Here is a 27,882-nt window from a genome sequence, read left to right as displayed (position 1 = left end):
AAGGTAGTATCCAGTGTGGCTTTAAATCAGTCTATTCATTTACCTACCTTTTATCCAAACCCACAGAACAAAGGAGAGAGGCTGTTACATTCCTTGGACATTCACAGGCAACTTCGTTATTACTTGGACAGAACAAAGTCATTCCGAAAATCTGAGCAGCTCTTTGTGTCCTATGCTACAGGTGCTCAAGGAAAGGCTATTTCCAAACAGTCTATTTCAAAATGGATAGCCCACTGCATACGCTTTTGTTATTCATTTCATGGAAAATCAGTGCCTGAATACATCAGATCCCACTCCACCAGGGCTACAGCTACCTCAGCAGCTTTCCTCAGGGGGGTCCCTACCAAGGACATTTTGGAAGCAGCTACTTGGAGTTCAGTGCACACTTTCTCCAAGCACTACCACCTACCACTATACTCAAAATCTTTGCCACAGCAGTCCTGCAGGGCATTCTAGCCCTTCCTAATTCCGCTTAGTACCAGCCACCCTTACTTAGCTTTGGGATTCTACCCAAGTGTGATGACTGCAGCTGTATGCACGATGAACATAGTACAGTTTTGTACCTACCATAAATGTAGATGTTCGAGTGCGCATACAGCTGCAGTCCAGGTTACCCTCCCTCCATCCCCTCTTAGGACAGGGCTTATGACAAATACCTTTAAAACATACAACCTATTTGGGGTATTCCTTTATGGTGTATTTGCTTGCAACTACTGTTTTGATTTATCCACTTATGTATGTTTGCATGACATCATGTTTTGCCTTCCTTTCTGGGGGCACCTGACATCTGGGGAAAGAAAAACTGAAGAAAATGGCGTTGGCTGCCTCTTTTATACCCCTGCCGCACTGACGTCAGGGAAGAAGCGACGACAACCGACGCCGGACCTAGACTTTGGAATTTGGCCGACCGAGGACCCGCCTGACGGCAGGATAACCCAAGTGTGATGACTGTAGCTGTATGTGCACTCGAACATCTACATTTATGGTAGGTACAAAACTGTACTTTTCTAGTGCTGTAGATTGATATTTTTCTAACAAGATTTGTAATCTTAAAAGATTTTGATTAGCTAAATCTGCTACTCTAGCAGCCTCAGATTCCTTTGCTCTAATTGAGCTTATAATGTGTTAGTCTCCTCCCTTGCAAAAATTCCATTATGCTGTGTGTCAACGTGGCCAGTCTTGACACGAAAATCAGTTATGGGAGGATTTCTCTGCTGTCTTTCACTTGATGCTGGTGAAGCAAAGTCTGACAGTACGACCTGCTGTCCGTATCTCACCAACTGTCTGAAGAAGAATTACTGTACTGCGCTGCAGTGTTTGTCCTCCAGTCAGTGGACAAAGTTTTAGGAAAGAAGAGTAGACTCCAAAAAAAAAAAAAAGGTCTGCGCAGGAATGTCGCACTGTGAGAGGCACCTCTGCAGGTCACCTCCCTGGTTGTTCTTGACTGGTCTGACCACTATAAAATTGAAGTTGTACTACACTATTCAGGTAGTCTGTACCTTTACTCAATGAAAACACTGAGCAGTTTTGCTATTATGACATTTGTTTACTGTGCATATGAAGTAGACATCTAGTTTAACAATGAAAAATGTACACAAATAACAAAGCCGTACTTCAGCTTACAGCATCAGATCTGTAAGGATAGGAAAACAAAGTCTCTGATACAAAAGAAAAAGTCCCAGTCTTTATAGTGTCTTTTCTGCCTGTATCAGCAGTTTAGAAAATTTGCCAGAATAAAAAGTCTTTCTTTTGAAGCTGGTCTGCTGACAGTTTGTTTTACATATTTCAAACATTCTGCTCCTGAAGGATAACTCTTCGGCCTTGCTCTTATCTTGCACGTCCTGTTGATGAGACTCAGCTGCATACAAGACTTCGTCTTGACCTGCTTGTAGGTAATAAATTTCACAAACTGCATAGTTTATAAAAAATAAAATATTTTACTTCTGACTCCTAATAACAATGAATGCCAAGCTATATGTTTTTGCCAAGTGAACTCTACAAACTGAAATGCAGAATATTTATTTTACATTTTCAGAATAAAATCCACTGAAATTCATTTTTAACCTGTTCGTTACTCTCACACCTGTCAGCGTCCTCCTTGCATTCGTGTGGGTTTCCTCTGGGTTCTCCAGTTTCCTCCCACGTTACAAAGACATACGTCTGAGCCTCTGCTGAAAGTTGTCTCATTCCAAGTTGGACTTTCCCGGTAAACATATATTTAAATAAATAAGTAAAAGTTCTTTGGCACTCTGGGACAAACCAACTCCCTCCTACAAAACCAGAAAGACTCCACCTTCATGCCATCTGAAATCATCATTTTTTTTGTCCGTGCTACTAATAATCTGTCTAGATCATCTCTTAATGATTATAGTTTTGGACAACTCCAAAAAGTTATGGCACCATTCTCACAATTTCAACAGCAACTAGACATGGATGAAAAAGTATGTTTCAATTTAGCAGGAGTATAAAAATACTTGTGGAAGCACTTCCATGCAAAAATTCTAAACTTCCTAGACCCTATTGCTTTCCCTGGGAAAGCCAAGTGCTTACACTGCCTTTTTTTGTAGATTACTCACAGTGATTTAAATATTCCTGCATGTTCAGGGCCCGTGTTCTAAAATATGTACATAGCAGGAAACTGACCTTTGCAAAGTGTGGATGTTGGGCCCTTTTCCTTAACCAGTATATTTTCCCTTCCAGCCCATGCAAAAGGCAATTTATAAGTTAAGAAGCCACTGCACCTTTTAATAGTCATTCCTGTTCATTTTAAAAGCAAGTTTTTATTCAGCAAATTGAGTTTGCTGCACACAGAAATGTGCTTTGTTTGGCATCAGAGTAGATATTTTGTGCAATATTAACAAATGAACATATTTTTCAGTTATGTTTTCACTTAGTTTCACTGTGCTTATTTTATTGTCTTGGCAGACTTGAATCTTTGATGTATACTTGCCATTTCTTCTGTATTCTGTAACACCATTGATGACTATTTTACTTTTCAGCTGTGTAAACTGCGGAAGCAGTGCTTGCCAGCAAGTCTGTGACTAAATAAGATGATGTCAGGAGTTTTGTTTCTATACTATACACACAGACATTCCTACCCACACATGACTTAAAAACTGTCAGGTGTTGACTTTTCACTGTGTTAAAATGGTTTGGGTCCAGTGACATTGACTCGTATCCCAAACCCACAGCCATAGTGCATCTGCCCCAACAGTTGTTTGGTAATATGAACGAATGTATTAAGCAACTTCTCCCTTTTAACACTGAACCACAAACTGACAGTCTCAGTTTTATAAATACATTAAGCAGAGCTGTATTTGCAAAGTAGCTAAATAAATCTCAGATTTCATGAATGCATTCTGACAATCTCAGTTTTAAGCGAGATCTCTTGGAGTCATGGATATTGCACCATAAACCAGACATATTGGGTGAGTGCCTGCCAATCAGTCTATGTATTTATTTACTTACATGCATACATTTGCAATCTGGGGTACAACATTTATTATTTTTGGACCATTTTCAGGCCACCCCAGTGATTACAAAACATTTCAACACTTGACAAGCATTGGTAATGCAGTCTATACGGTGACAGAAAAAATATTCAGCGTTTGCAGTTTTGTCAAGAGAAGTTATATAGTTCATAAAAAAGTTTCACAAAACATTTTAATCATTTAAAATGACCACATAATTGAAGAATCAAAATAAGTAGTGCATTTGTAGTTAGTGGATATGTTTCTATACATACACGATGACCAGAATAGAATAGTGTGGTAGTTAGGGGATGTGTTTCTATACATACACGATGACCAGAGTAGAATAGTGTGGTAGTTAGGGGATGTGTTTCTATACATACACAATGACCAGAATAGAATAGTGTGGTAGTTAGGGGATGTGTTTCTATACATACACGATGACCAGAATAGAATACTGTGGTAGTTAGGGGATGTGTTTCTATACATACACGATGACCAGAATAGAATAGTGTAGTAGATAGGGGATGTGTTTCTATACATACACGATGACCAGAGTAGAATAGTCTGGTAGTTAGGGGATGTGTTTCTATACATACACGATGACCAGAATAGAATAGTGTAGTAGTTAGGGGATGTGTTTCTATACATACACAATGACCAGAATAGAATAGTGTAGTAGTTAGGGGATGTGTTTCTATACATACACGATGACCAGAGTAGAATAGTGTAGTAGTTAGGGGATGTGTTTCTATACATACACGATGACCAGAATAGAATAGTGTAGTAGTTATGGGATGTGTTTCTATACATACACGATGACCAGAGTAGAATAGTGTGGTAGTTATGGGATGTGTTTCTGTACATACACGATGACCAGAATAGAATAGTGTGGTAGTTAGGGGATGTGTTTTTATACATACACGATGACCAGAGTAGAATAGTGTAGTAGTTAGGGGATGTGTTTCTATACATACATGATGACCAGAATAGAATTGTGTGGTATAGGGAGGTAGTTGAAAACGCTACTTTAGAGAAGCTCTATACAGTATTTATAGTAACAAAAGTTTAGAAGAAAAGATAGACGAGGTTGTGGATAGAAAGATGGAAAGGATACTACACTTTGACAATACAGAATGACATTCTAATGCCTTTTAAAGAAATGAGTGACTCTGGGCAGGGTTTAGGAAGGCAGTGATCAGGTATGGAAGCAATTTTACTTTGTACCTTCCAAAAAAAATTGTTTTTAATTCCATTCTGTCTTCTGTGTATGACTGAACTCTTTTTAGGTTGGAAAGAAGAGATTCCCAATGTTCTAGGGCAGTGAAATAGAACGTATGGCCTATGATACACAGTTTTACCAGTGGTGTTTGGAATGACGGTGCTGAAGGGAAGATTGATCCAGCCAGCTAAAAAGGGGAAAGATTACAGTTTTAACAGTTTGAAAACAAGGGATCTTAGTCATAGATGGGTTCTCCATTTTACAAATAGGCATGTTAGTTTAGCCAGAATAAGACAGTGGTGGTGTTTGGGGAGATAGTGTAATAAACGTACAAATATTGTTGGTAATTGCTCTTCTTTGATGCTGTAGCAATGATAAGGAAGACATTTTCCAGTTGTACTTGGCTGATATTTTTACCAATTGCCCATCTGTTTTCTAGTGAGAGAAAGGAAGAAATCTTTGTTGAGTAGAAGAGTAGTCTGTTAATTTCGACTCTTTTGGTAGCAAATTTGATGCTAGAAGTGTAGATGTTCATCAGACTGTACACAAACGTACCAAAAGTGATTTGTAGTTTATAGTTTGTTTTACTTATTATGTAGGCTGTTCCAGTCAGGGGGTACTGATGTGTACCGTTTTGAGGGGTTGCAGATATTATTTATAGTGTGTGTGTGCTTTAAATGCTTGTTTGTTTATTGTGAGGTGATTTTATTTCTGTACCCCATTGGAAAGTAGGGCCAGGTCTTTTTGTAACTTGTTTTCATTATGACGTGGGAGAAGGTAAATCAGGAGGCAGTCATGTCATCTGCATATTGCACTTGTGGAAGTTTGGTGAGAGGTCTGCTAACAGAAACAGAGAAGAGAAATGGTGACAGAATGTATCCCTAGACACTGGGTGATAGATTTATGCGTAACGTTTTAGAGAAAGTTCTGTTGGAGTGAAAAGTCTTGAAATCAGGCAAGAATGTTTGAGCTCATTCTTAAAACTATGGAGGTGTGAATTAGTAGATCGTGATCAACTAGATCAAAGGTTTTCTTATACTGCTGAAGACTGAATCTCTTAGATTGCCTTTGCCAGTAGTTCTGTAGGACATCCTCAGTTAAGACATTCAGTGCTTATTGTAGCTCTGCCTATTTAAAAGCTTTGCCTGTGGTGTTGGGGGTTATATTGTATTTCTGAATATAGGTTAACATCCAAGTATAAACTAACTTTTCAAAAAAATTTTGTAAGGGTTGGAAGAATAGAAATGGCCCTGAAATCACTTGGAAGGGGAGTTTAGGAACTTTTTTTTTTTTTGGGGGGGCAGGGTGGTTTCCATGTATGTTGCACACTGCTGTTACAGAGGCATAGGTTTTAGGTGTGTCATAGGGGGTAAGCTAGATGATGACCATGGATCCATGTGGTGATTTACCAAGTATTGGGCTTAAGAGACCCTTGTCCCAAATAACTAGCAAACCATAAAAGGGAGCTATAGGATTGTTATCAGAGCAGCTAAGGTAACCTATCTAAGAACAACCAGGATGTTCATCGTGCATACAGCTGCAGTCCTTACATATGGATTCTCCTGCCGTCAGGCGGGTCCTCGGTCGGCCGAATTCCAAAGTCTAGCGTCGGTTGTTGTCGCTTCTTCCCTGACGTCAGTGCGACAGGGGTATATAAGAACCAGCCGACGCCATTTTCTTCAGTCTTTCTTGCCACGCGGTGCCCGAAGCAGAAGCAGTTCGCAAGTGCCGGTCGGCCAGCTCCTGAGATTACGAAAATTTGGAAACCGAAGTCTTCTTAAAAGCTAAGTACCCCATTGGGGAACCTTTTCTTGCCTCAGACCGATGTCAGACAAAGTTAATAATTGTATTTCTTGTGGGAAGCAAATACCGCATAAGGATTTCCATTCCCTCTGTATACCTTGTTTAGGCCCTGACCACGAGGTCTCGGCCTGCCGCTTTTGTGCTACATTCAACAAATGCACTATTAAGCGTCGGGCGGAGTTTGCCCAGCATTATTTTGGAAAAGCATTTAACTATACTATGTCATCGGATACTCCGACTCCGGTTTTGTCTAAAAAACGAAAAGACAAAGACCGACACTCGAGGTCCACGGCCTCTACCGACACCACGCCAAAGCCGGCTGCACGTGGTCCGGTTCTCAGTGAGGCGCCTACGCAGCCCCTGCCTACCGACGGCCTGCCTTTGACGGTGTCTCCTGTACCCGAGGTCGCAGGCTCCTCAGCCCACACCCCGACTACAGATACCGAAGCCACTGTTGGAGTTGAAACTCAGAATGTGGACAGGTCCACCTCCACTCAAGGTGTCTTCAGACCTTCCTCTTCTTTTTCTATCAAGGCTTTCACTAAGTCTAAAGCAACCATGCACTCTAAGGGACCAACTGCACAGGGTCCATCTCCAGGCCCCATGCCTAAGAAACAGATGCTTAAAATGGCTGAGGATTTAATTACTCTTATCAGGGGTTCTCAACCCCCTCCAGACAAAAGGCCTAGAGTGGAGGAAGATTCCCCCTCCTCTGATCAGGGCTCCATTATTTCAGAGCACTCTGATGATCAGGAACATTCTTACTCCCCTTTTGAAGACTCTAATGTGGAGGAGTCCATTCCTTCTGTATCCCCCCCTGAGGATTACTCATTTGGGGAAACTTTGCATACCTTAAGGGAACACTTCCACTGGCAAGGCCAGGATTATTCGGATTCTAAGAAACGGCTCAGGGAATTTCTTTTACTTCCTCAGCACAGGCCTTTGGCTATACCTCCTGTCTTGGACATTCTAGATGATGTTTACTCGGAGGCCTGCCTTAACCCGGATTCTCTACCTCCAGCTCCAGTTAAGCCTGACAGGTACTACAGGGTCCCTGACTCACACCAATTTCTTTACAAGAGCCATGCTGCTGACCCAGAAACCATCTCACAGGGCCCCAAGGGAGTTAAGGCCTCCATTGCTAAAAATCCTTTGCCTTCGAGAGATTCCAGATCCTTAGAAAGGTGGGGAAAAAGGTATATACCTCGGCTACCTTATCTATGAGGGCCTTAAACTGTCAGTTTCATATGCTAAAATACCAACAGTTTATGTTATCACAATTGAAAAGTAAAATGTCACAACCTGAACAACCAGATTTGAAGGAGTTGCAGGACTTGATACATAGTGCAGAACAAGTGGGTAAGCATACCTTACAATGTGGTTTTGATGCTCTAGAGGCCTCATGCAGAGCTGCTGTTACAGGATCAGTCATATGTAGGCATGCCTGGCTTAAGGAACAAGCCTTACCTGATCATGTCAAAGCTAAATTACTAGACGCTCCTCTTCAAAAGGATGTACTATTTGGTTCTAATGCTGAGGAGGTATTAAGGAAAATGGAGGAAAAGGCTAAATCAATGCAAACTGTGAAAGAATTTCTACAGGTACAACCCCCACGTTTTAGTAGAAATTGGCCTTCCAAAAACTGGTCCTTTCCTGCCGCAGACAGACCCCAAAGAGGCAGATACAGGCACCCGAGGGGCAGAGGACAATCCCAAGGATCGTACAGAGGCAGACAATGGCAAGCTCCTACACAAAGAGGTGGTGAGGACAACTCGCAATCTATCAGAAAGCAAACCCAATGACTTTCCACTTTGCATGCCAACCAGATCTCAAATGGCAGCCCCCTTGGGAGGAAAGCTGGCATTATTTTCAAAAAATTGGCATATTGTCACAAAGGACAAATGGATTTTGGACATTATAAACAGAGGCTACAAATTCCATTTTCACACCCTTCCAAAAATGAGAGGCATGCCAAACCTGCCACACAAAGGGCAGAGGCACAAAGGCTAATTACAGATCTCAAAAACATGAAAGCTATTCAAGAGGTACCTATGCACGAACAAGGTCAAGGGTTTTATTCCAGGCTATTTCTGGTGCCAAGGAAGGTAAAAGATTGGAGACCTATTCTGGATCTATCCATCCTAAACACATTCCTACTCGTACCAAAATTCAAGATGCTCACTCTACAGCAACTTCTTCCCATGCTGGGCAAGGAGTCTTGGCTGGTAACATTGGACATCAAGGAGGCATACCTGCATGTCCCAATCAGACAAAATTGCAGAAGATACCTCAGATTTCCTGCAGGTTCAACACATTATCAATTCTCTGCATTGCCCTTTGGCTTATCTACTGCGCCCAGAGTATTCACAAAATGCCTGGCATCAGTAATTGCTTACTGCAGACTTCAAGGGATACAAATATATCTCTATTTGGATGACTGCCTGATCCAAGCGGACAGCAAACACATCCTTCAGAAACATCTGGCTTATGTAATAATGTCATTGAACTCTCTGGGATACACAGTCAGCAAAAAGAAATCAAGAATAATACCCTCTCGGAAGATAATTTTCCTGGGTGCCAACTTGGACACAAACACCCAGATGGCCTACCTCACGCCAGAAAAGCAGGGGCAACTAATCCAATACTTCAGAACACTAGCAAATTGCACCAGGCTTACTGCAAGGAAAATCCTGCAGGCTCTGGGATTCATGGCATTTGCATCTTACTTATCCCATGTGCAAAGCTGCATATGAGGAAACTACAATGGTACCTGAAAAACATATGGTCTCAACACAGCCACAGTTTGGAAACAATCATACCACTAATTCCATGTCTGCAGAAGGAATTTCTGTGGTGGGCTTAAGCATGCCAAACAAACACAGGTCTCCCTTTCAGCAAGCCTCAAGCAAATCAAGTCATCACAACAGACGCCTCGGACTACGCCTGGGGGGCGCACATGACAGATCGGTGCATTCAGGGCAAATGGTCCCAAAAAGAAAAGCACCTTCACATCAATCAAAAAGAAATGCTAGCAGTAATAAATGCTATTATAGCTTTCAAGAACTTTCTTAGACCAGGTCATCTATTGATAAGAACGGACAACACCACAGTTATGTGGTACATAAACAAGCAGGGAGGGACACATTCCTACCCCCTATGCAGACTGGCCATGTCACTTTGGAACATGGCCATGGACTTACAAATGGAACTACAAGCACAGTACTTGCCAGGCAAGGAAAACATGCTGGCAGACAACCTAAGCAGGATTATGACAGATCCACAAGAATGGAAGTTTCATCCAAAAGTTTTTACATAAATAATCCAAGAATGGGGTAGCCCAGACATAGATCTATTTGCCTCCCACAAAAATCATCAATTGACAAAATTCTGCTCAAGGATCTTCCATCCAAAGGCCTGGAGAGTGGACGCTCTCTCTTTCAGCTGGACATCAATGACAGTTTATGCCTTTCCACCTCTTCCTCTGCTGCCCAAAGTTCTATTGAAGACCAGCGCAGACAGACCAAAGATGATCCTCATTGCTCCGAACTGGCCAAGGCAACACTTTTACCCACTCCTGAGGAGCCTGACGCATTCCCCTCCATGGACCCTGCCTCTAATCCCTCTTCTTGTGACTCAACACAGCTTCAAAACTCTTCACAGTCAGCTAAAGACTCTCAATCTAGCCGCATGGAAGATTCCTTAGCATCACAGCAGGCCCTACTCTCCAAGGAGGTGCAGGATGTCATTTTGGAGGCCAGAAGGCCATCAACTAGAAAAGCTTACTCCGCAAAATGTAAACGTTTTTGTGTCTGGAATGAGAAAAAGGGCCAGGACCCTGGAAAACTGAATTTACCACAAATACTACAATATTTGACAGAACTGCTAAGCAGTGCACTTTCTTTCTCCTCCATCAAAATCCATGCCTCAGCCATTTCTGCAGAATACAACACTGATCCACCTTTATTCTCTCACCCTCTCTTAAGACAGTTCCTCAGAGGGGTTAAGAATTTGAGACCTCCAAGGAAACAACAAATACCTGCTTGGGATCTTAATTTCATACTGGAAAAACTTACCCTGCCTCCTTGTGAGCCAGCTGCTTCAACAGATTTGCAGTACTTGTCCTGGAAAACAGCTTTCCTTCTGGCTATCACCTCAGCTCGTAGAGTTTCAGAATTACAGGCCCTCATGACTGTCCAGCCTTTTATCATCTTCCATCAGGACAGAGTTTCCTTACGAACCAACCCGTCCTTTATGCCTAAAGTGGTATCCAGGGTAGCTTTAAATCAGGCCATACACTTACCTACTTTTTATCCTAATCCTCAAAACAAAGGGGAGAGATTGCTACATTCCTTGGACATCCACAGACAACTGCGTTATTACTTGGACAGAACAAAGCCTTTCAGAAAATCAGAACAGCTCTTTGTGGCATATGCAATAGGATCTAAAGGAAAACCAATTTCCAAACAGACAATTTCAAAATGGATAGCCCACTGCATACGCTTTTGCTATTCTTTTCATGGCAAAGCTGTACCTACAGGCATTAGAACTCATTCCACCAGGGCCACAGCCACCTCTACAGCCTTTCTCAGAGGAGTTCCTACCAAGGATATCTTGGAAGCAGCCACTTGGAGTTCTGTGCATACCTTCTCCAAGCACTACAACTTACCATTATACTCCAAAACTAGAGCAGGCTTTGCCACTGCAGTCTTGCAGGGCATTTTGGCTCCTCCTAATTACACCTAATTCCTACCACCCCTTTCTTAGCTTTGGAATTCTACCCATATGTAAGGACTGCAGCTGTATGCACGATGAACATAGTACAGTTTTGTACCTACCATAAATGTAGATGTTCGAGTGCTACAGCTGCAGTCCAGGTTTCCCTCCCTCCTTCCCCTCTAGGGGTATGCTTTTATGTTGTATTTGCTTGCAACTACTGTTTTTTGATTATATTGCATTGCATTATTACCTAATTTTATGTATTGCCTTCCTTCTGGGAGCACCTGACATCTGGGGCAAGAAAAACTGAAGATAATGGTGTCAGCTGGTTCTTATATACCCCTGTCGCACTGACGTCAGGGAAGAAGCGACAACAACTGACGCCGGACCTAGACTTTGGAATTCGGCCGACCAAGGACCCGCCTGATGGCAAGAGAACCCATATGTAAGGACTGCAGCTGTATTAGCACTCGAACATCTTTATTTATGGTAGGTACAAAACTGTACTTTCTTCATTCAACTAAAAAAACGAACAACGAACTGGTGGTTATCGGATTCCTTTCTTCATTCAACTCGCATTGTTATTTTTGAAAATTAAGTACCTGCCAGAGAAGATTCACTGCTTTTTTGCAGGTACATCCTAAGAAGGGGGACATGGGGGTACCTTCACTAAACAAGAGCTATGTAATTAAACGAAACACCGTATATCTGGTAATAAGAATGCATTGATGGAAGAAATACTGCTGAACAACATGCATAGGAATGATTTTTATTTTTGCCTGCCACTTTGAAGTTGTCTCTAAGTTTTTAGGTAAAATCCACCCTGCACTTCTATAAGTGACCACTTCGATAACAGCCAAAATTCTAGCACCGATTATAAACCTTTTTGTGTGTATCTAGGTGTTGTGCCTTAGCTGTAAAATATGCTGTAGTCATTTTGCTGTGAATGATTGAATGACCTGCAGTTTTCACAGGACTTTAAGCCCAGCTCAAATGTTATCCCCATTTTGTAAGATACTGGAAAGATGTGTGTAATTTTAGCTTACTAAACATGTTGAGAAACATAGTTTGGTTTTAGAAAAAGAGATGTTACCATTACCCGGCCGATTGTGGACAGAGGTTTGGTCACAGGTGCTTTGTAAATGACTTTTTGAATCCGTTAATAATTCTCTTAGATTATATTGTTCTCCTAACCAGACTGAAAGAAAGTTTCATGTAAGTTCTTCTCAGCTGGTTTCAAAGTTAACTTTCAAACAAGACATTCTCTGCATACCTCTCAACCTCTAGGTGCAAGACATCAGGACAAGGCCAAAAATAATGCAGAGAGAAAAGCCCAGACTCGGGACAAATTTTAAATATTGTTCTTATAAACTTAGAAAGTTACTATAACAAGTTTTGCATTGTTATGCATTTTCCGAAGGATATGAAGCTTGAAACAGAAATGTATGCCATTATTTGTTGACTTTAATCACCAATAATTTGCCAGAAAAGCACAAATTTTATGAGGAACAGACTAAAAACATGAGACAAAATTCTGGACATTATGTGAAAATGTGGACATTTGAGAGGTATGTTTCTCAGTAGCATGTAAGAGTTTTATCTCAAATCTTAGTATTTCTTCAGAGGTTACCCAGGGATTTGTACTCAGGCCTATTCTGAGTTTTCATTTTTAGTTAATAATCTAGTTCTTGATTTTGCCAGAATGCATATCACTCTGTATGCACATGAACTACTTCTATGAACTGTCACACCATCAAAGTGAATACAGTGCTGTATTCAGACTGATTTTCTTAAGTTTTGCCATGCACTAGTTTATAGCCAATAAGCTAGTAATTCGTATTACAAAAATATCCTCACCACATTTAAAAGGCTGGAGGAAGCCTCCGAGTCACAGCTCCTAAATCTGCATAATAATCATATATATGTATGTATTCCTATAGATGCTTATATGGATTGATACATATATGGATTGATCTCACTCTATGGTAGTTAAAGTACTGAGACTTCTGAGTTAATGTATACATTTGCGAACTATCATTTCTTGGAATGAAGAAGGCAATTTAAGGAGTTTTGGTTCCAAAGACTGAGCAGGTTTTGAAGTGAGTTCTATGGAAATCCCCTGCCCAACACAAAACTGCTTCAAACTACCCTTAACAAAATGTGCAGATTTATTTCTTTCAGAAGCAGCAAAGCATCATTGTCTGCTTCTGAAGAAAGTAGGTTTGTTGCCTCAGAACAGGGGGCCAGGTTTTAGAATCATGTTGAATCACCAAAAGTAATTTCAGTGTATTCCACTACTGCAAAAGTGTTACGCTGAAAACCACTTTCAACAAGCATCAAACAAAGCTTTTTGCAAGGCCCCCCCTGTACATTCCTTGAGGGAATTCTCATCTGCTAACTTACCTAGTTTACTTCATAACTGAACAACAGTGGGGTAAGTGCAATGTTCTTTGCCTGGAGTAATTTTCAGCATAGCTGGTTTGCCATAACTGGGCTCACTAAATTATCATTCATTGAGTTATTAGACTTCCTACATTTTTGATATATAGCATCACGGAAGCTGATTTTGCTTGTTCACTGCATTCCGTTGGCTAACAGACTTCGATGTTCATCGTGCATACAGCTGCAGTCATTACAGATGGGTTCTCCTGCCGTCAGGCGGGTCCTTGGTCGGCCGAATTCCAAAGTCTAGGTCCGGCGTCGGTTGTTGTCGCCTTCTTCCCTGACGTCATTGCGACAGGGGTATATAAGACACAGCCGACGCCATTTTCTCCAGTCTTTTTTGCCACGCGGTACCCGAAGCAGAAGCAATTCGCAAGTGCCGGTCGGCCAGCTCCTGAAATTACGATAATTTGGAAACCGAAGTCTTCTTTAAAGCTAAGTACCCCGTTGGGGAAACTTTTCTTGCCTCAGACCGATGTCAGACAAAGTTAACAATTGTATTTCTTGTGGGAAGCAAATACCGCATAAGGATTTCCATTCCCTCTGTATTCCTTGTTTAGGCCCAGACCACGATGTCTCGGGCTGTCGCTTTTGTGCTACTTTTACTAAACGCACTATTAAGCGTCGGGCGGAGTTCGCCCAGCACTTTTTGGGTAAAGCTTTTAACTATAAAATGTCGTCGGAGACTCCGACTACAGTTTTGTCCAAAAAACGCAAGGACAAAGACCGACACGCGAGGTCCGCGGTCTCCACCGACACCACGCCAAAACCGGCTACACGTGGTCCGGTTCTCAGTGAGGCACCTACGCAGCCCCTGACTAATGCAGGTTCCTCGGCCCACACCCTGACTACAGCTACCGAAGCCACTGTGAGTGTTGAGCCTCTTAATATGGACAGGTCTACTTCCACCCATGGTGTCTTCAGACCTTCTTCTTCCTTTTCCATCAGGGCCTTTACTAAGTCTAAATCAGCCATGCACTCCCAGAGGCCTGTTGCACAGGGCCCATCTCCAGGCCCCATGCCTAAAAAGCAGATGCTAAAAATGGCTGAGGATTTAATTACTCTTATCAGGGTTCCCAACCCCCACCGGACAAGAGACCCAGAGTGGAGGAAGAATCTCCCTTTTCTGACCAGGGCTTCATTATTTCAGAACATTCTGATGAAGAGGAGCATTCGTACTCCCCTTTTGAAGATTCTGATGCAGAACAGTCCATTCCTTCTGTATCCCCCCCAGAGGATTTCTCATTCGGGGAAACCTTGCATACCTTGAGGGAACACTTCTATTGGGAAGGCCAGGATTTTTCAGATTCAAAAAAAAGGCTTAGGGAATTTCTTCTGCTACCTCAGCACAGACCTCTGGCGATACCTCCTGTCTTGGACATACTTGATGTTTATTCGGAGGCTTGCCTTAATCCGGATTCCCTGCCTCCAGCCCCAGTCAAGCCTGATAGGTACTACAGAGTTCCTAACTCACACCAATTTCTTTACAAAAGCCATAATGCTGACCCAGAAACCATTTCTCAGGGCCCCAAGGGAATGAAGGCCTCTACTGCTAAGAATCCATTACCTTCTGAAAGAGAGTCTAGAGCCTTAGAAAGGTGGGGAAAAAAGGTATATACCTCAGCCACTCTAGCCATGAGGGCCTTAAATTGTCAGTTCCATATGCTTAAATATCAGCAGTTTCTGTTATCACAATTAAAGAATAAAATGTCACAACCTGAACAACCAGATCTGAAGGAGTTGCAGGATATGATGCATAGTGCAGAACAAGTGGGTAAGCACACCTTACAATATGGTTATGATGCTCTAGAGGCCTCAAGTAGAGCTGCAGTTACAGGATCAGTCATTCGTAGACATGGCTGGCTTAGGGAAGAAACCTTGCCTGATCATGCCAAAGCTAAATTACTAGATGCTCCTTTACAAAAGGATGTATTTGGTACTAATGCTGAGGAAATACTAAGGAAAATGGAAGAAAAAGCTAAATCTATGCAAACTGTTAAGGCTTTTCTACAGGTACAACCACCACGTTTTAGTAGAAATTGGCCTTCAAAAAACTGGTCCTTTCCAGCCACGGACAAGCCCCAAAGAGGTAGCTACAGACGCGCAAGGGGCAGAGGACAATCTCAAGGATCATATAGAGGCAGACAATGGCAACCTCCAGCATCAAGAGGTGGCGAAGACAGTGCACAGCAATACAGAAAACAAACCCAATGACTTTCCCCTTTGCATGCCAAGCAAGGCTCAAGTGGCAGCATCCTTGGGAGGAAAGCTGGCATTATTTTCAAAAAATTGGCATATTGTCACAAAAGACAAATGGATCCTGGACATTATAAACAGAGGCTACAGATTTCATTTTCACACTCTTCCAAAAATGAGAGACATGCCGAACCTGCCACACAATCAAAGGACAGAGGCTCAAATACAAATTTCAAAGCTCATGGACATGAAAGCTATTCAAGAGGTACCTACTCACGAACAAGGTCAAGGTTTTTATTCCAGACTATTCCTGGTACCAAGGAAGGGAACCGATTGGAGACCCATTTTGGACTTATCCATCCTAAACACATTTCTACTCGTACCAAAATTCAAGATGCTCACCTTACAGCAGCTTCCTCCCATGCTGGGCAAGGGGTCTTGGCTGGTAACATTGGACCTCAAGGAGGCATACCTGCATGTCCCAATCAGACAAAGCTGCAGAAGATACCTCAGATTTCTTGCAGGTTCAATCCACTATCAATTCTCTGCATTGCCCTTTGGCTTATCTACTGCGCCCAGAGTATTCACGAAATGCCTGGCATCAGTAATTGCCTACTGCAGACTTCAAGGGATACAAATATACCCTTATTTGGACGACTGCCTGATCCAAGTGGACAGCAAACACATACTTCTGGAACATCTGGCTTATGTAACACAGTTATTGAATTCTCTGGGATACACAGTCAACAAAGAGAAATCCAGGCTAACACCATCTCAGAAAATAATTTTCCTGGGTGCCAACTTGGACACAAACACCCAGATGGCCTATTTTACGCCAGAAAAACAGGGGCAACTAACTCAGTACTTCAAGATACTAGCAAATTGTACCAGGCTAACTGCAAGGAAAATCCTGCAGGCTCTGGGATTCAGGGCATCTTGCATTCTTCTAATCCCATGTGCAAAGTTGCATATGAGGTAACTTCAGTGGTACCTAAAAAACCTATGGTCTCAACACAGCCACAGTTTGGAAACAATAATACCACTAATTCCATGTTTGCAAAAGGAATTTCTATGGTGGGCTCAAGCATGCCAAACAAACGCAGGTCTACCATTCTGCAAACCTCAAGCAAATCAAGTCATCACAACAGACACCTCAGACTACGCCTTGGGGGCACACATGACAGACAGGTGCATTCAGGGCAAATGGTCCCAAAAGGAAAAGCACCTTCACATCAATCAAAAGGAAATGCTAGCAGTGATAAATGCAATTACAGCTTTCAAGTACCTCCTGCATCCAGGGCAATTATTAATAAGAACAGACAACACCACAGTAATGTGGTACATAAACAAACAAGGAGGAACACATTCATACCCCCTGTGCAGGCTGGCCATGTCACTTTGGAACAGTGCTCTGGAATGGCAAATCGAGCTTCAAGCACAGTACGTTCCAGGTATGGAAAACACGCAGGCAGAAATATGACAGACCCTCACGAATGGAAGTTGCATCCTCAAGTGTTTACAAAGATAATCCAAACCTGGGGAAGGCCAGACATAGATCTCTTTGCCTCCCACAAAAATCACCAATTGACAAAATTCTGCTCAAGGACATTTCATCCAAAGGCCTGGAGAGTGGACGCCCTTTCTTTCAGTTGGGCAGCACGAACAGTTTACGCCTTCCCACCTCTTCTTCTACTGCCCAAGGTGCTTTTGAAAGCAAGAGCAGACAGACCAAAGATGATACTGATTGCTCCAGACTGGCCAAGACAACACTTGTACCCACTCCTGAGGAGCCTAACACATTCTTCTCCTTGGACCCTACCTCTAATGCCTCTTCTTCTGACTCAGCACAGCTACAAAACTCTTCACAGTCAGCTGAAAACACTCAATCTGGCTGCATGGAAAATTCCTTAACACCACAACAGACCCTACTCTCCAAGGAGGTACAGGATGTCATTTTGGAAGCCAGAAGGCCATCTACTAGAAAAGCTTACTCCGCAAAATGGAAACGGTTTTGCGCTTGGAATGAGAAAAAGGACCAGGATCCCAGAAAACTGAATTTGTCTCAGATATTACAGTATCTAACTGAGCTGCTGAACAGTGGACTTTCATTCTCCTCCATCAAAATCCATGCCTCAGCCATTTCTGTAGAATACAACACTGATCTACCCTTATTCTCTCACCCACTCTTAAGACAGTTCCTCAGAGGGGCTAAGAATATAAGACCTCCAAGGAAACAACCAATCCCAGCCTGGGATCTTAATTACATTCTAGAAAAATTAACATTGCCTCCTTTTGAACCAGCTGCCTCAACAGATTTGCAATATTTGTCCTGGAAAACAGCTTTCCTTCTGGCTATTACCACAGCTCATAGGTTCTCGGAATTACAAGCCCTCATGGCTGTGCAGCCCTTTCTCATCTTCCATCAGGACAGGGTTTCCCTACGAACCAACCCGTCATTTATGCCTAAGGTAGTATCCAGGGTAGCTTTAAATCAGGCCATACACTTACCTACCTTTTACCCCAATCCTCAAAACAAGGGGGAAAGGCTGCTACATTCCTTAGACATCCATAGACAGCTGCGTTACTATTTGGACAGAACAAAGCCATTCAGGAAATCAGAACAACTCTTTGTGTCCTATGCTGTAGGAGCTCAAGGGAAGCCAATTTCCAAACAGACAATTTCAAAATGGATAGGCCACTGCATACGTTTTTGTTACTCCTTTCATGGTAAATCTGTGCCTGCAGGCATCAGATCCCACTCCACAAGGGCCACAGCTACCTCTGCAGCCTTCCTCAGAGGAGTTCCTACCAAAGATATTTTGGAGGCAGCCACTTGGAGTTCGGTGCATACCTTCACTAAATACTACCACCTACCTTTATACTCCAAAACAAGAGCAGGCTTTGCCACTGCTGTATTGCAGGGCATTCTGGCTCCTCCTAATTCCACCTAGTGCCTACCACCCTGTGCATAGCTTTGGGATTCTACCCATCTGTAATGACTGCAGCTGTATGCACGATGAACATAGTACAGTTTTGTACCTACCATAAATGTAGATGTTCGAGTGCTAATACAGCTGCAGTCCAGGTTTCCCTCCCTACTTCCCCTCTTGGTACAGGCCTAGTGGCTAACTCCTCCTCATACAAACTGTTTGGATTATCCTTCTATGGTGTATTTGCTTGCAACTACTGAATTTTGATTATATTGCATTGCATGACTATAGATATATAAATTATGTATTGCCTTCCTTCTGGGGGCACCTGACATATGGGGCAAGAAAGACTGAAGAAAATGGCGTCGGCAGTGTCTTATATACCCCTGTCGCAATGACGTCGGGGAAGAAGGCGACAACAACCGACGCCGGACCTAGACTTTGGAATTCGGCCGACCGAGGACCCGCCTGACGGCAGGAGAACCCATCTGTAATGACTGCAGCTGTATTAGCACTCGAACATCTACAGTTATGGTAGGTACAAAACTGTACTTTTCTCTTCCTTAAATTATTTGTCATGGTCTCAAAACCCACGGAATGTAGCATTAGTTAATTTATTTAAGATGACAGCGGATGAGAATACATTCCAGAATATTGCTCCAGACACCTGACCTAATTTGCTTACCTATGTCAGAAGTGAAGCAAATCTCATAGCATTTAAAACCAAATTAGCAGCACATTCTGGAAAATAATTGAAATGTAACTGCTTTAGGCACATTGATTAGTATGTCATCACATACAACATATATACCCGTTATGAACTGTTCACCTTTGAGGGTGATTCATATTAAACTCATTGTGTTAATCTGTCTTAATCTTTAAGTTTTAATACCTGTAAAATGCTAACATATTTTGTTACCTATATGTATTTTTTTAGATATACTTCCACTACATTGATGTAAAGTCAGTGTTGTTGTTAAAATCTTGAACTATGTCCAAATTATTTTCATATGTTTTAATCATTCTTTGTACTTGTACACAGTCTATGTGTATATGTATTGATTGGAGTACATGCATGTAATTGAACTTTGGTTGTCCGACGTCCTAAATGTCGAAGGCATTGACCCAAGTTTCCACAATGTCGAATTTTCACATGCCGAATCCAGGAACATCGAACTCCAGCCAGGCTAATATCCCCACTTCTTGACCCATGGTAGCACTTTTTGTGGTGGTTGAGCGATCAGAAATGTCAAATTCGGTGTTATGTTCGACATTCCGACCGTTCGCCTGTGTGAGATTTGACATCTCCATTTGGAAAATGTGACATTTGGATATGTTCCGTTCGATCATATGCATGTATTCCGTATTGATTATAGCAATGTGTACCTTCTGTCTGGAGCATGGCTGATAACACCACCAGACCAGTCTACTCACCTAGTTAATTTTTCCTCTTCGCCTAACCATTGGATGCTCCCATGTCCTTTACTCATCCAGTGGGTTTGCCGAACCTCTTTGCTGCCCAGGATTAATTCCAACCCATGTTCATGGTTGGTTAGGAGAGTGGGGCATCAAGGAACAGCTTCACATTGATGCAGAGGGAGATTTTTCTGCTTAGCCTGTTCCCTGCCCCCCTCCCATGCACTTGTGCTGTCCAAGGGTTGAGATGCACTGAGCTTGTGGTGCATTGTCCACACCTATATGTGCATCTCAGTCAAAGTCTGCTTCCATGTAGATAGCACCTCCCTAATATCGCTGACTTCCACCAAGTATTGATCTCAGAAGTGTGTCTGAATTGCGTTCTTCCTGCCAAGATAGGTATATCCATCTTCCCTGCTTCGCTGTCAGGCTTTCAAGCACTTAATTGAACTCGGATCACCTGGGCTGTGTCCTTGTACCCCACCAGTGAGGCAACTTAGAGTTAACAAATGTGAAGTAAATTAATAAAATTAAAGAACAGAAGCCATATCCATTTTTTCCTCTCATTAGCCATCATACAGTCTTTACATAATTTGGCAAAAAGGAGAATTAGAGATATTATCAGATGTTCTTCGTGTTTCACTGTTGCAGTCATTACATTTGGGTAATCTGCTGGCAGGTTGCCCTCAGTCGGCCTGAATAACAAAGTCTTGGGTCCTGCGTCGATTGCTGTCTCCTCTTCAATGACGTCAGATCGTCAGGGGTATAAAACATGCAGCTGACGCCATTTTATTCAGTCTTTCTTGCCATGCGTTGCCCGAAGCAGAAGCAGTTCGCAAGTGCCGGTCGCCTGACTCCTGAAATTTTCGCTTTCGAGTTTCAGAACCGTAGTCTTCAACTAAAGCTAAGTAGCCCATTGGGGAAACTTTTTCTTGCTCCTACCAATATCAGTAAAAGTTAATAATTGCAGTACTTGTGGGAAGCAAATACCTCATAAGGATTTTCATTTGTACTGTATTCCTTGCCTAGGCCCAGACCATAACGTGCCTTGCTGTCGGTTTTGTGCTAGATTTTTAACCAACACACTATTAAGCATCGATATATTTTTGCTCCAAAGTATTTTGGATCCAGATTTAATTACCCTGAAATGTCGTTGGTTAGCAGTCTGACTACCAGAGGTCACAAAAAACGCAAAGAAAAAGACAGAGACAGACCGTCGAGGTCCAAAACCGACGATGAAGCTTCTCCTAAGCCAGTCACTGGTTCGCCGGTACTCAGTGAGGCACTTTCGCAGCCCCTGATACCAGCTATTTTTGAGTTGCAGGCCTCTACCGAGAACCAAGCGGAGTCCAGTATGCCACAAGATTCTCAGAGTATTGAACCCACGGATGTCTCTCCCTTGGATGGGTCCAGAGCCGCTGAGCAGGCACTGGCTTCTGAGGGTGTTTTCAGGCCTCAACATTTTTACATAAAACCAATGGCAACTTCAAAAACAAGAAGAAAAACAGTTTCTAAGTCTAAGAAACTGACGCATGAGCCACGTGCTCAGGCCTCTATGCCTAAAAAACATATCAAAATGGTTGAGGACTTAATTACCTTGATCAGGGGTTCCCTATTCCCCCCCCCCCTGCTAACAGGCCTAGGCAAGACACTGATTATGAATCTTCAGATCAGGTTTCCATTTCTTCTGATTCCTCTTCTGATCAGGAATTTTCTATTCCCCCTATGTGGATTCAGATGCAGAAGAATCCATCCCATCTGCATCTCCTCCTGAGGATTATTCTTTTGGTGAAACCTTGCATACTCTAAGCGAACATTTTCATTGGGAGAGTCAGGATTTCTCTGAATCAAAAGAGGCTTAGGGATTTCCTTCTCCTTCCTCAGCATAGGCCTTTGGCAATACCTCCTGTACTAGACATGGTTGATGATGTGTTTTCAGAATCAAGCATGGCTCCTGATTCCCTACATCCGGCTCCTAGTAAGCCAGACAGATATTACAGGGTTCCTGACTCCCACAAATTTCTATTCAAAAATCCTGCTGCTGATCCTGAGACTATATCACAGGGTCCCAAAGGTGTAAAGGCCTCTACAGCCAAAAATCCTACCCCCTCTGATAGAGATTCCAGGGCACTGGATAGATGGGGAAAGAAGGTTTATACGTCTGCAACCTTGGCAATTAGGGCCTTAAACTGCCAGTTTCATATGCTTAAATATCAACAGCATATTATGAGCTTACTGAAACAGAAAATGATGTTGATTTCTGATTGTGTGGAAAATAAAGAATTACAGGAATTATTGCATGCAGCAGAACAGGTTGTGGAAAGCATACTTTGCAATGTGGTTTTGATTCCTTGGAGGCCTCTTGCAGGGCCGTAGTTACTGGATCTGTGATTAGAAGGCATGCCTGGTTCAAGGAGCAAAATCTGCCTGATCATGTTAAAGCTAAATTGTTGGATGCCCCTTTACAGCATGATACTCTGTTTGGTAATAAGGCAGAAGAGGTTTTAAAGAAAATGGAAGACAAAGCTAAATCTATGCAAACTGTAAAAGATTTCTTACAAGTGCAGCCACCCAGGTTCAGTAGGCACTGGCCAACTAAAAATTGGTCCTTTCCTGTGTCCAGCAGAGCCTCACAAGGCAAATCCAGGCACTCAAAAGGCTCTAGATACCAATTGCAGGGTTCTTACAGGTCAAAGCAATGGGGTGCCTCCACCTACAAATCTGGAGGAAACCAAGCATAACCCTACAGTAAGCAGTCTCAACTTCCCTCTACCTTCACCAAGCACTTATCTCTTGGCAGCCCCCTTGGGGGGGAAAGTTAGCACTTCATGCTCAAAATTGGCATTTAATTACCCAGGACAAGTGAGTATTGAACATAGTATCCCATGGGTACAGATTTCATTTCCATACTTTGCCAATTCCAAACGGTTGGCCAGATCTGCCACAAAATCAATGGGCAGAGGCTCAGAAACAAGTTACGTCCCTCATGGAGATGGGGGTTATTCAGCCAGTACCAGAACAGGAAAAAGGACAAGGTTTTTATTGAAGGCTGTTCCTGGTACCCAGAAAAGACGGTGCATGACGTCCAACGATTTTGAACACTTACGTGGACATTCCAAAATTCAAAATGCTGACTTTACAACAGCTGCTGCCAATGCTGGGCAGGAATGCTTGGTTAGTGACTCTAGACTTAAAAGAGGCATACCTGCATATCCCAATAAAGGAATCGTGCAGAAGATACCTCCGCTTCAAGGCAGGTTTTTTTGCATTACCAATTCTCTGCACTGCCCTTTGGCTTATCTACTGCATCCAGGGTCTTTACAAAATGCCTGCCATGGCATTTTGCAGACAAAGAAGCATACAAATTTTATTCAAGCAGAGAACAAGGATATTCTTCTTCAACATCTGGCATTTGTAAAAAGGCTTCTAACATGCCTAGGGTACACAATAAATGAAAAGAAATCACAACTGGTACCCTCTCAAATAATTACATTCCTGGGTGCAAGCTTGAATACAACTGCCCAGATGGCTTACCTTACACCAGACAAACAAAGGCAACTGACAACATACTTCAAACAGATGGCAACAAAAACCCAGTTATCTGCAAGACAAATTCTGCAGGCTTTGGGGTTCATGGCATCCTGCATTCTACTAATTCCATATGCAAGACTACATATGAGGAAAATTCAATGGTACCTAAAAAGTTTATGGAGTCAACATTGTCATAGTCTGGAAACAGTGATTCCTCTCATTCCCTGCCTACAACAGGAGTTTCTTTGGTGGGCAGAGACATGTCACCAAAACAAGGGACTGTCATTCACTCTACCCCATGCCACCCAAACCCTAACTACAAACGCATCAGACTATGCTTGTGGGGGCCCACCTGGCGGGGAGATGCATTCAGGGCATATGGATCCCAAAACAAATGCATCTACATATCAACCAGAAAGAGATGCTAGCAGTTCAGAATGCTCAAGGACTTACTTCATCCAGGACAACTACTGATAAAGGTGGACAACACCACGGTTATGTGGTACACCCTTTGCAGACTAGCCATGGCATTGTGGAACACAACCTTGACTTACCAAGTACATCTTCAAGCTCAGTTCCTGCAGGAAAACAAAATACTCTGGCAGACGACCTAAGCAGAAATCTTTTGGACCCGCATGAGTGGAAACTGGATTTTCAAATCTTCAGCATGGTAACACAGAAATGGAGGAGCCCAGGCATAGATCTTTTTGCCTCTTCCCAAAATTATCAACTGGACAAATTCTGCACAAGGACTTATCACAGACAAGCATGGAAAGTGGATGCCCTATCCTTCAGTTGGAAAAACCTTTCAGTCTATGCCTTTCCCCCACGCCTCTTCTCTCCAAGGTCTTACTAAAGGTCAGACAGGAAAAAAACAAAAATGATCCTAATTGCTACGGACTGGCCTCGCCAGCACTGGTACCCAATCCTAAGGAATATGTCTTAACTCCCTCCTTGGTACTTGCCTCAAATACCTCGTCTACTGTCTCAGCAGAACAATCAAATTCTGCACACCCAGCTCCAAACTCTGAACCGTGCAGCATGGCTGATCATTTAATTATTCAAACAACACCTCTCAGTAAATCTGTGATGGATTTCATTTTAAAAGCTAGAAGGCCTAGCACTCGAAAATCTTATGCTGATAAATGGAAGAGATTCTGTGCTTGGAACCAAGCATAAGGAACAGACACAGCAAAGCCAAATATTCCTCAGATTTTACAATACTTGACTGAGATGCTTGATGAGGGCCTAAAATCCATGCCTCTGCCATCCCGGCTCATTACAACACGGAGCCTCCCATCTTTTCTCATGCTGTACTAAAACAGTATCTTAGAGGAGCCAAAAACTTAAGGCCTCCCAGAAGATCACCAACTCCTGCATGGGACCTCAATTTTGTGCTGGAAAAACTCACCCTGCCTCCTTTTGAACCAGCAGCTACTGCACATATAATTTTTTTATTGTGGAAAACAGCTTTCCTTTTGGCAATCACTTCAGCAAGAAGGGTTTCAGAACTACAGGCTCTCATGGCTGTGGAGCCTTTTATTACATTTTACCTGGACAGGGTGTCCGTCAGGACCAATCCTTCCTTTATGCCTAAGGTGGTATCCAGTGTGGCTCTTAGTCAAACTGTTCACCTGCCAACATTTTACCCAAATCAGCAGAATAAGGGGGAGCAGATTCTGCATTCATTGGACGTACACAGACAGCTAAGATTCGACTTCAGCAGGACCAAGTCTTTAAGAAAGTCTGAGCAACTACTGTTGGCATTTGCTTCGGGATCAGAGGGAAAGGCTATATCAAAGCAGACTGTTTCTAAGTGGATAAGCCACTGCATTCGTTTCTGCTACTTGCACCATGGTAAACCTGTGCCCAAGGGAATCAGGTCACATTCCACCAGGGCTGCCTCTACCTCAGCAGCCTTTGTCAGAGGAGTTCTAACCAAAGACATTCTGGAAGCTGCTACTTGGAGCTCTGTGCATACCTTCACAAAGCATTATCATTTGCCTCTCTTCTCCAAATCCAGGACAGGCTTTGCCACTGCAGTTCTGCAGGGCCTTTTAGCCGCCCCTAATGCTATTTAGTTCCATCCTCCCATCCATAGCTTTGGGATTCTACCCAAATGTAATGACTGCAACAGTGAAACACGAAGAACATAGTACAGTTGTGTACACTTACCATAAATGTAGATGTTAGAGTATTATTCACTGTTGCAGTCCAGGTTACCCCCCCCCCCCCCGCCATCCCCCATTTCTATAACTTCTCTTTCCTTCACTATATTCTACAGCCTTTGTGGTGTATTTGCTTTTAGATGAAGGTAAAGTTTATGTTGCTAAAAGTGCATTTATATATATTGCCGTTTAGTTTTGTTTATATATTTTTTTTCTCCCCATTTGGGGGGTACCTGACATCTGGGGCAAGAAAAACTGAATAAAATGGCGTCAGCTGCATGTTTTATACCCCTGACGACCTGATGTCATGGAAGAGGAGACAGCAACCGATCGATGCAGGGCCCAAGACTTTGTTATTCAGGCCGACTGAGGGCAACCTGCCAGCAGATTACCCAAATGTAATGACTGCAACAGTGAATACACTCGAACATCTACATTTATGATAAGTGTACACAACTGTACTTTCCTTTTCACTTCCATCAAGACCCACAACCTTCAGCTGTGTAAGTATATCTGCATATATATATATATATATATATATATCTGTATATCTATGTGTATGTGAATATATATATATATATATATATATATATATATATATATATGTGTATGTATTTAGCTTTGGAAGTTCTATTAAACCCTTTTCGTTGAAAGGACTTGGGCCATCCTTTATATTTATTACTTAATTTCTTCTTTGTGTACATGGCAAGAAGTATTCATTAAGCTGCCCTATTTTTTATTGCTGAACTTCTCAGTTCACCATTATCCATTTTATTTAATTTTGCTATCCTTCCTTGTTGTCTTTTTTTTTGCTTTGTTATGCATTTATAAAATATTTAATATCATTCCTGGAATGCATTCATTATTTTTTTCCTTTTTTAGGGATGTTGACATTCTTACTATTTTGCCTGTCTCCTCCTTCTTCATATGGTATTGATGTCCTTCATGGATGCATCTGCAGTCATAACAAATGGGTTGTCCTGTCGTCAGGCAGCCCTTCGGTCGGCCGGATTCCAAAGTCTGGGTCAGGCTTCGGCTGATGTCGCACTTCACCCGACGTCATCTCTGCTGGTCTTCGGGTATAAAGGCATCAGCCGACGCCATTTTCCTCAGTCTTTCTTGCCGCGTGGCGGGGGAAGCAGAAGCTGTTCGCAAGGGCCGGGCGGTCAGATCCAGAGATTACTACTACCGAATGCTACGAAGACTTCTAAAAGCTAAGTACCCGTTGGGGACTCTTTCTTGCCTCAGCCGATGTCAGAAAAAGTCAATAACTGTTTAACTTGTGGGAAACAAATACCTCATAAAGATTTCCACTCTTACTGTTTGCCTTGCTTAGGCCCAGACCACGGCGTAGCAGCCTGTTCGGCCTGTGCTTCCTTCAACCCGAACGCTAGCGCCGGGTCGGAGTTGCTGAACAGTTTTTCGCTCAGATTTTGCGTACATTATGCCGTCGGATCCTCCGACTACCCAAATTGTTAAAAACGCAAAAGAAAAGACCGACACTCGCGGTCCGCGGTTTCGGCGAAACCACGGTTAAGCAAGCATGAGTGTCTCGGTTTCGAAACCGAAAACTGGTCAATCTTCAGCCGAATCCATGACTACTACTGAGGCTCCTGCTACCTTATCTGAGTCAGCCTCAGAAATTTTGCCTACAACTGTGGTACCTACTGATCTATCAGACACCATCCCCTTGGATATCTCTACCCCAGCACGTGGTGCTGCTAGGCCTCCTGCAGCCATGTTTATTAAGGCCTTTGCCAGGGCTAAAGCAGCCAAATCAGCTAAATCAGTGCCTGTTAAACCTCCCTCACTCAGGCCCACTTCTAGTTCTCAAATGCTCACTTTGGCAGAAGATTTAATATCCTTAATTAGGGGATCCCAATCTCACCCAGACAGGGCCTCTCAAAGAGACCTAGAGCAGAGCCCCCCGAGCCTGTGTCCTCTGATGATGCTGCGGATGACTCAGACATTACAGACCAGCCAGAGGC

At 42.7% G+C, this 27,882-nt stretch overlaps 1 protein-coding gene across 1 annotated transcript in view; it reads left to right on the top strand.

Annotated features, from left to right (window-relative positions):
• The window catches only part of LOC122798552 (autophagy-related protein 9A-like), a 1,381,959-nt gene that overhangs the window by 261,762 nt on the left and 1,092,315 nt on the right, over positions 1-27,882 (top strand). The window contains exons 4-6 of the mRNA XM_044067604.1: positions 6,979-6,996; positions 13,850-13,864; positions 20,547-20,564. Coding sequence (XP_043923539.1) covers positions 6,979-6,996; positions 13,850-13,864; positions 20,547-20,564 — 51 coding nt within the window. The remainder of the gene's footprint in view (positions 1-6,978; positions 6,997-13,849; positions 13,865-20,546; positions 20,565-27,882) is intronic.

The sequence above is a fragment of the Protopterus annectens genome, chromosome 3.part1 (genome assembly GCF_019279795.1).
Source record: "Protopterus annectens isolate FY-2018-M chromosome 3.part1, PAN1.0, whole genome shotgun sequence".
In the NCBI taxonomy this organism is placed as follows: Eukaryota; Metazoa; Chordata; order Ceratodontiformes; family Protopteridae; genus Protopterus; species Protopterus annectens.
Note: the sequence above shows the minus strand (reverse complement) of the source record. Positions and strands in the feature narration are given on the sequence as shown.